The 7,972-nt window shown below is 53.2% G+C and overlaps 1 protein-coding gene across 1 annotated transcript; it reads right to left on the bottom strand.

The window, feature by feature from the left end:
• Positions 1–1,081: 1,081 nt before the first annotated feature.
• On the bottom strand, positions 1,082–7,321 carry Rinl (Ras and Rab interactor like). Its single transcript, XM_090322176.1, has 11 exons — positions 7,235–7,321; positions 6,959–7,118; positions 5,809–5,911; positions 4,623–4,695; positions 4,475–4,539; positions 3,678–3,827; positions 3,195–3,596; positions 2,658–2,996; positions 2,341–2,472; positions 1,245–1,408; positions 1,082–1,160 (listed from the first exon to the last, which is right to left on the bottom strand). The coding sequence occupies exons 1-11, from the start codon at positions 7,285–7,287 to the stop codon at positions 1,107–1,109; spliced, it is 1,695 nt and encodes a 564-aa protein (XP_090178302.1). The 5' UTR covers positions 7,288–7,321; the 3' UTR covers positions 1,082–1,106.
• Between the last annotated feature and the right edge of the window lie 651 nt (positions 7,322–7,972).

Below are 7,972 nucleotides of genomic sequence, written 5' to 3'. Positions count from 1 at the left end.
ATTTTAACACAGACAGGTCAGTTCCTGAGACTTAACGGCACCACAATTCTGTTTCTTTATGTGCACTTTGGGGTCACTCACAGTTTATATAAACAACAAGATGGTTGCTGCTTCAGAATGGGGGCGCTTTTTAGCTTTTTAGCTCCTCGGTGTCTACAGCGTTCCATGGCTTTTGGTCCTTGCACTGTAGTCTTCAATGCCAGCATGTGTTTTTTGTTTGTTTTGCCAGTCCTGGGGCTTGGACTCAAGACCAGGGCACTGTTCTTGGTTTCTCTCAAGGCCCAGTGTTCTACCACTTGAACCACAGTATCACTTCCGGCTTTTTCTATGGATGTGGTACCAAGGAATCAAACCCAGGTCTTTGTGCATGCTAGGAAAGCACTCTACCATTGGGCCACACCCTGGCCAGCCAGCATGTTTGAAACCCTTTCTGCTCTATCTTCAAATTGCCTTAGGTTTGTGTCAAATTTCCTTCTGCTTCCCTCTATTTTATTTTTGTTAGTTGACTAGTTTGGAACTCAGGTCCTGCATCCAGCTTGGCTTGGTGGGGTTTTTTTGGTTTGTTTTTGTTTGTTTGTTTATTTTGTTTTTTTTTTTCTGGAGCTCTACCACTTGAGCTATATCTCCATTCCAGCATTTTACTGACTGCTCAGATTCGATTTAAACCACAGTCCTGAGTAGCTAAGATTACAGGATTTCAGGTGTGAAGCACAGGCACCTGTTTTTACTTGTTGAGACAAGATTCTGCTATGTTATTGGGGCTGAATTAAAACACTTGTATTCAAACGATCTTCCTGCCTCTAACTGTGACCTGGCAGCTAGACTTCCCCTGCATCCCAGCCCTACAGAGATGTGGACATCTTTGGGGACATTATTCTGATGGTCATAATGAGAGTCCCATGAGGGGGGATAGTTTAAGACATGGAATACTTGGAAATATCTCACTGGACCTGGAAAGGTGGGAAGATTCACTGTGGGCATTAGCAAAGGCCTAAGCCAGGAAGCAGAGCAGCCCCTGCGCAGGCCTGGAATTGGGTTATTGTCTTTTCTGTAGGGTCTTTTCTTCCCAGCAGCCTCCTGTGCTTTGATCTGAGGAGTTTAAGCTGTCAATCATCATTGATCCCTGGCATTACCCAGGGTTCCTCTAAAGGCAGGTCAGCCTGTGGGGAGAGGTGAGAGGTAGAGTCTGAAGGTCAACAGCACCTACCCTCCCTTTTATGTGGACCCCCAAGACTTGAGGTCACCTGAGCCCCAGGTGGATCCTGGTGGTGCAGCGTCCGCCTGCTGTGCCATTGACGCAAGGAAGCTCGGACCTCAGAGCTGAGCCCCTGAGGTGCACGGTTGGCTTCGGACTGGTAGTGGGCAATGTGGTACAGTGCCCCAAACCACGAGGTCAGGTAGTACCCAGCTAGAAGGCAAACAGAGGTCAGCTTCTATGAGCACCTAGAGTCCCCTCCAGTTTGCCTGCCTTCCCTTCTATGGCTTGAAGAGGCATTTGAGGCTTCCCTGTGTGTGTGTTTATTGGAGGTTTTTTATGTGTGTGGGGGGGCATGGGGCTTGAACTGGGCCTGGGCACTCTCCCTGAGCTCTTCAGCTCAAGGCTATTGCTCTACCCTAGAGCCAAGCCCCATTTCCCGTTTTCTAGGGGTTAATTGGAGATAACAGTCTCAGGTTCTTTTGTGCCCAGCTGGCTTTGAACCTTGATCCTCAGGTCTCAGCCTCCTGAGGATTACAGGAGTGAGCCACCAAGCCCGGCTTTATTGGAGTTTTAACTCAGGGTCTTAGCGTGTGTGTGTGTGTGTGTGTGTGTGTGTGTGTGTGTTTATTGGGGCTTGAACTCAGGGTCTTGGCGCTGTCCATGAGCTTTTTATCTCTTCTGTAGTGAAGGTGAGGGCTCTACCACTTGAGCCACAGCTCCAATTCTAGCATCTTGCTGATTCACTGGCGATAAGTGTCTTTGGTGGCTCATGCCTGTCATCCTAGCTACTCAAGAGGCTGAGATCTGAGGACCATAGTTCAAAGCCAACCTGGGCAGGAAGGCCCACGAGACCATTGTCTCCAATGGAACCACCAGAAAGCCGGAAGTGGGGCTGTGGCTCCAAGCGATGGCGCACTAGCTTTGAGCAGGAGAGCTCAGGGACAGCGCCCAGGCCTGGAGTTGGGAGTTCAAGCCCCATCAAGGATGGAGAACAAAGTCCCATGGACTTTTCCTAACCAGGCTGGCTTCAAACTGGGAACCTGCGATCTCAGCCCCTAGGTCTCTAGGATTAGCAGGTGTGAGCCCCAGCGCCGGCCAGGCTCCCTGCTGGGTTGGGGCGGTTCTGGGAGGGGCGGGCTCACCCTCTCCCAGCAGCTCATCGGGATCCAAGAGCTCCATCAGAAACTCCACGTCCAGCTGCGTCTCCCCAATGTGGGGGCTCCAGATCAGCTCCTCGGTGAGGGCGGGCAGGAAGGCGTCGGCCCCGAGGGGCTCTACGTGGAGCCCAAAGACAGCGATGTGGGGTGGGGTGGGGTGGGTGCCCGCCTCCCACCTGATCCTCGGGATCTGCCTGCCGTCCTGTTCCCCCACCCCGACGTGAGCCAGGAGCTTCTTCTCCTCCCCGATCCGTAAGTCACTGCACACCCAGGTGAGACGCGCCCCCGCCCCGTCCTTTCACCTGGGCTCCCGGGCCCCGCACTCTCCAGGCCCGCGTAGATGTCTCCGCACACGGCCAGTAGCAGCGCCACCTTGCGGCGCGGGGCGCACGCGGCGTGCAAGCTGTGCAGGCGGGCGTGGATGCGGTTGCGCAGGGCGGGGGCGGGGGGCGGCCGCTCAAGCCCCGCCCCCAGAGGCCCCGCCCCCGGCGCGCCCCGAGGCCCCGCCCCCGCCCGCAAGGCCAGCTGTCTCCGGCGCAGTCTCTGCAGCTGCTGCGCCCGCAAGGCGCGGAGTCGCGTCCACAGGGCGGGTTTGAGGGGAGCCAGCACTGCCCGGCACACGGCAGCCTCCACGGCGGAGCCTGCGGGGATGGAGAGGTGACACCCCGACCCTCCCTGACAGTCCCCTCCCCGCGTCAGGCCAGGTTAGAGGACACAGGTGTGCTGCCCACTGAGCTCAAAGGCATTGGGTGGGAAGCGCACGCGTGGACCCGGAGATGGCACGCCGGAGCCCAGCCGGAAGGAGAAGGGGCCCCCCCTGTGCCCGCGCTCCCCATTACCGAGATTCTCCTCCTTCCGGGCCACCCCGGATCGCTCCCTGTTCTCAAAGACCGCCCTGACGTCAGGATCCTGGGCCAAGGAATCCCGGAGGTCCGTCAGGAGGTGGCGCACATCCTGAAGCAGCTCGGTGGCTGGGTCTCCAGGCCGCTGGGGTCCCCCAGAAACGGAGGTGAGGCGCGCTTGAAGGCCCCGGTACTGCTTGGCCACGTAGCTGCTCCTGACTCTGGCCAGAGCTCGGATGTGAGCGGTGAGAAGGTCGTCGTCTTCATCCTCCTCCTCCTCTCCCTCCCCTTCCTCCTTCTCCTCTGTCAGACAGGCCGGAACTCGGCTACGATGACCCAGTTCGGGGCTGAGCGGGCCTTCGATCCAAGAGACCCGGTGTGGGGCTGGCCTCGTGGGCTCTGCGTGGAGGGAGGACTTTCTGAGATGCCCGCGTCCTCCTCTACCAGCCACGCCCCTCAGCCCTCCAGGGCCCCACTAACTTGGCCCCTGAGTCTGGACCGTGGTCGTCTCCGCCTTTTGGGGGGGCTTCTCCATCCCCCAGGCGCCGTGGGTCTCCAGGTAGAGCTGATTTACCACACACAGTGTCCTCCGCCACGTGTCAAGTTGGACTCCACCAACCAGCCGTGGATCTAGGGACCGGTGCAAATGACAGTGTGTCCCAGGTGTTCAAGAGGCACAGGGAGAATCGATTCGCAGCCTTCACTCAGGCCCAGGCCTGACTCTCCTTCCTCTTCCAGCCCTTTCCACTATTAGGACACAGAGTTCTAGGCTCCAGTCTTCCCCCAGAATCTGGATGCCCCCAGCTCTCAGCTTTAAGCTTTCCTCTCCCCTCAAACCTAGTCACCACTGGGCCACCAGTACCTTACCCCCTGTAATCCCAGCCAGGAGGCTCAGATCTGAGGGTCACATTTCAGAGCCAACCCCGGGAAGAAAAAAATCTGTGAGACTCTAATGAACCACCCAACACAGAAAGGGCCGGGAGTGTGGCCTCGTGGTGGAGTGCACTAAGATCCTGGTTCAATTCCTTGGTACTACATACGCAGAAAAAGTCAGAAGTGGCACTATGGCTCCAGTGGCACAGCTCTGGCCTTGAGAAAGCCCAAAGGCAGTGCTCAGGCCCTGAGTTCAAGCTTCAGGACTGGTCAAAAAAAAAAAAAATCCAAGCCCTGAATTCCAACCCCAGTACTGGTACCAAAGCAACAAACAAACAATAACAAAAACCAAATAATCTGGGGCCTCAAGTGTAATCGCTGCAGTCCCTGGCAAGCGGACTCACCTGAGTGTCTGTCGCCAGGTCCCAGAGCTGCAGAAGGCAAGAGCAATGTTCTGGGCAAAATATCCCTGAGAAAAGATAAAGAGGTACCACCATGTGGATGGGGTGTCTTAGGGTTCCCATTCACGACTTCAATGGGGGTAACCTATACCTGCTGGCTGATAGGAAGGCCAGGAGAAGGGGCAGGTCTGGCATGCAGATGTTGGAGGAAGCCAGAGACACACCTAGAGACAGGGAAAGAGGCAAGAAGGGATGAGAAAAGAAACTTAGGGGGGGTCCAAACCAAAGAATATTGTAAAAATCTCTGCATGGATTGAAACAGGCAGGTGTGTGTATGTGTACATATGTATGTGTGTGTGTGTGTGTGCATGTGGTGCAATGGGGAAAATATATTGTTATGAAACTGGAAATTAGGGGCTGCCGTTTAGAGCCCTCCCCTCTCCCCCTTCCCTCTGTCACTGTTTACCCAGACCTAATATCCTTCCCTCTGTCACTGTTTACCTAGATTTAACACACCTGCCATTTGTTTACCCAGACCAAAGCTGTATCTTGAGACATCCTGGTGCCCACAATCAGATGCATCTTGACTATAGATAAAGTATGAGATTTGTACTGTGATCCCCTCCCCAACATGTTTGCTGGCCTCCTTTAAAAGTACCTGCTTTTATAAATCAGGCTGCACTCTGAGATCCCAACCTTGGGGTGTAGTCCTAGTACATCAGCTCCTTTCCTGCTCAATAAACTTTTTTTTTTTTTTTTTTGGCCAGTCCTGGGGCTTGAACTCAGGGCCCCAGCACTGTCCTTGTTTTTTTTTTTTTTTTTTCCTTAAGGTGAGAGCTCTACCACTTCAGCCACAGCACCACTTCCAGCTTTTTTTTTTTTTTTCTGTGTATGTGGTACTGAGGAATGGAATCGGGTTTTGTGCATGCTAGGCAAGCACTCTACCACTAGGCCAAACTCCTGTTCCCCCAAACTTTTAACATCTGGATTGTGTCCTGAGTGGTCTCATAGTTGTTCACCTCTGGACCCCACAGTGGTAAAAGAAGCCTGTTGTTGCTAGGCTCCCACCTAGCTACTCAGGAGGCTGAGATAAGGATCAAGGTTCAAAGCCAGCCCAGGCAGGAAATTCCACCAGACTCTCATCTCCAATGAACTACCAGAAAACCAGGAGTGGTGCTGTGGCTCAAAGTGGTAGTGTACTAGCCTTGCGAGAAAGAGTTCAGGTACAGCATCCAGGCCTTGAGTTCAAGCCCCAAGACTGACAACAACAAAAATGCTGATGATGGCTTTGAGTGATAAATTTGAGATGCACTGGAAACGTAGGATGAGTGCCTCACCTCCAGGAAACTTCTGGATCCGGTAGGTTTTAACTTCTCCAGGTGAAGGTCCTGTCCTCAATACCAGGACCTGGCTAGGATGGTGGCCCACAACCAGGAAACTCTGTGGGGTGGAGTGGAGGCAGGGGTCAGCTAGATGGGTGAATATTGGATTTTTGGTTTTTTTGCCTGTTTCCCTTTAGGAAAACTCTTCCTACTCTCCCCAAGCTTTTTTTTTTTTTGCCAGTCCTGGGCTTGAGCTCAGGGCCTGAGCACTGTCCTTGGACTTTCTCAAGGCTAGAGCTCTACCACTTGAGCCTCAGCACCACTTTTGGCTTTTTTTTTTTATGTATGTGGTACTGAGGAATCAAACCCAGGTCTTCATGCATGCTAGGCAAGCACTTTAACCACTAGGCCACACTTCCAGCCCCCAGCTCAAAATTTTTATTTCAAATTCATTTGATCTACTTTTCTTCTTATTCTTCTTGTTCTTTTCCTCCTCCTCCTCCTCCTCCTCCTCCTCCTCCTCCTCCTCCTCCTCCTCCTCCTCCTCCTTATTCTTTGCCAGTCATGGAGCTTGGAGTCAGGGCCTTAGGCACTGTCCCCGAGCTTCTTTTGCTCAAGGCTTACACTCTACCACTAGAACCACAGTGTCACTTCCAGCTTTTTCTGCTTATGTGGTACTAAAGAATCAAACCTAGGGCTTCATGCATGCTAGGCAAGCATTCTACCACAAAGCCACATTCTCAGCCCTACTTTTTTCTTCTTTTTTTCTTTCTTTTGGTCATGGAGCCTGAACTCAAATAAATTAAATAAAAATCTTGCTTCTCAGGGTCCACTTATATTGAAGAGGTGGAAAACAAACAAACCCACCCAGAGGCACCCTTCTTCCTGCCTGGTATGTGTATGTAAAGGCCCTGGGGCAGGTATTGGACAATGTAAGGACAGTAGAAGATTGCTGGACAGCTGGCCCTGAGGTCATGGTCTACATCAGCAAGACAAATGCCACTACACCCAACACAGTGGAAGACAAAATGCCTCAAGTAATTGAGAAATTTCCAAATTGTCTAAGGGTCAGGACCCAGGCCTTGACTTCTGGAGATTTGTCACTTGAACGAATGTTTTTGGGGTATGTTGCTGTAAGCATGAGTCCCCAGTTATATAGACTCACCCCTGGTGGCCACAGCTGCACAAGGCCTTCAGCTCTCTGGACATCCAGATCTGGGACTTGCCACACCCCCGATCCCCTCTGCAGGCGCAGAAGTAGCCCTGGGGTGTCAAAGGTCCCTTGAGGGCTCTCGCCTGCTCCATTTGTCTGTAGAGGAAACAGCCTGGGACGTGTGGGGGCCAGATGAGGAATGAGCATGCGCAGGAAGGGGGGAAGCCCAGGGACAGAGGCTCAGGGTGAGGATAGGGGTGTCTGGGTTATAGGGACAGGAGCCCTCACCTCTGCCCCATGGTGGGGCCCTGTCTTCCAGCAAGGCCATCTGGCTCAGCCATCCTCAGGGTGCCAGAAGCCAGGGATCCATCTCTGGGGCAGAGAGGAAGATAAAACTCAGGACGCAAGGCTGCTCCAGAAAGGGTAATATTTAAAATATGCATGCCAATCTGGGCCAATCAGAATGGGCCCAGAGACCCCAGTTTTTCCAGGGGGGTGGATCTCTACTCCCTGCATGGCAGGATGTGAAGGTCCAGGAGGTAAGGTGGGTGTTGAGATGAGGTGGGAACCCCATAACACCCCTTTCCATGCTTGACAGGTTTTTTTTGTCAGTTGTAGGGCTTGAACTCAGGGTCTGGGTGCTGTCCCTGAGAGCTAGCGCTCTACCATTTGAGTTACAGCTCCACTTCTGGCTTTTCAGACATTTATTAGAAACAGTTTCAAGGATTTTCCTGCTGCTACCCATCCATGGGATGGATAACCAAGTATCCATCCATCCATCACCCATCCATCCAGTATTACTGAACAATGGGCCCAGGTGACAACGTCCTGGGTGGAGGTTGCTAAGCACTATAGGTCCCTGTTCTGTGGGATGCCGGTCCTATCAGGAGACTGATAATAAACAGCTCAACAAATAAGCCTGCTCACCAGCTGGCTGGAGTGGGAGTATGGAGAGGGCAGAGGACAGGGGCAGGTGTGCCATTCAAGGAGAGCAGGAAGGAGGGGGTAGGAAGGAGAAAGATGCCC

Source organism: Megascapheus bottae, chromosome 31 (genome assembly GCF_031878675.1).
Source record: "Megascapheus bottae isolate mThoBot1 chromosome 31, mThoBot2.hap1, whole genome shotgun sequence".
NCBI classification, from domain to species: Eukaryota; Metazoa; Chordata; class Mammalia; order Rodentia; family Geomyidae; genus Megascapheus; species Megascapheus bottae.
The sequence above is the reverse complement of the archived record's forward strand: the minus strand, read 5'-3'. Positions and strand labels throughout refer to the sequence as shown.

Excerpts from the sequence above, each read along its gene's own strand:
- Rinl (XM_090322176.1), bottom strand. The coding sequence starts at position 7,287 with ATGGCTGAGCCAGATGGCCTTGCTGGAAGACAGGGCCCCACCATGGGG. Across the intron at positions 5,912-6,958 it reads TGCAGCTGTGGCCACCAGGG|AGTTTCCTGGTTGTGGGCCA; the intron begins GTGAGTCTATAT and ends TCCACCCCACAG. Across the intron at positions 1,409-2,340 it reads CGATGAGCTGCTGGGAGAGG|CTGGGTACTACCTGACCTCG; the intron begins GTGAGCCCGCCC and ends TTTGCCTTCTAG.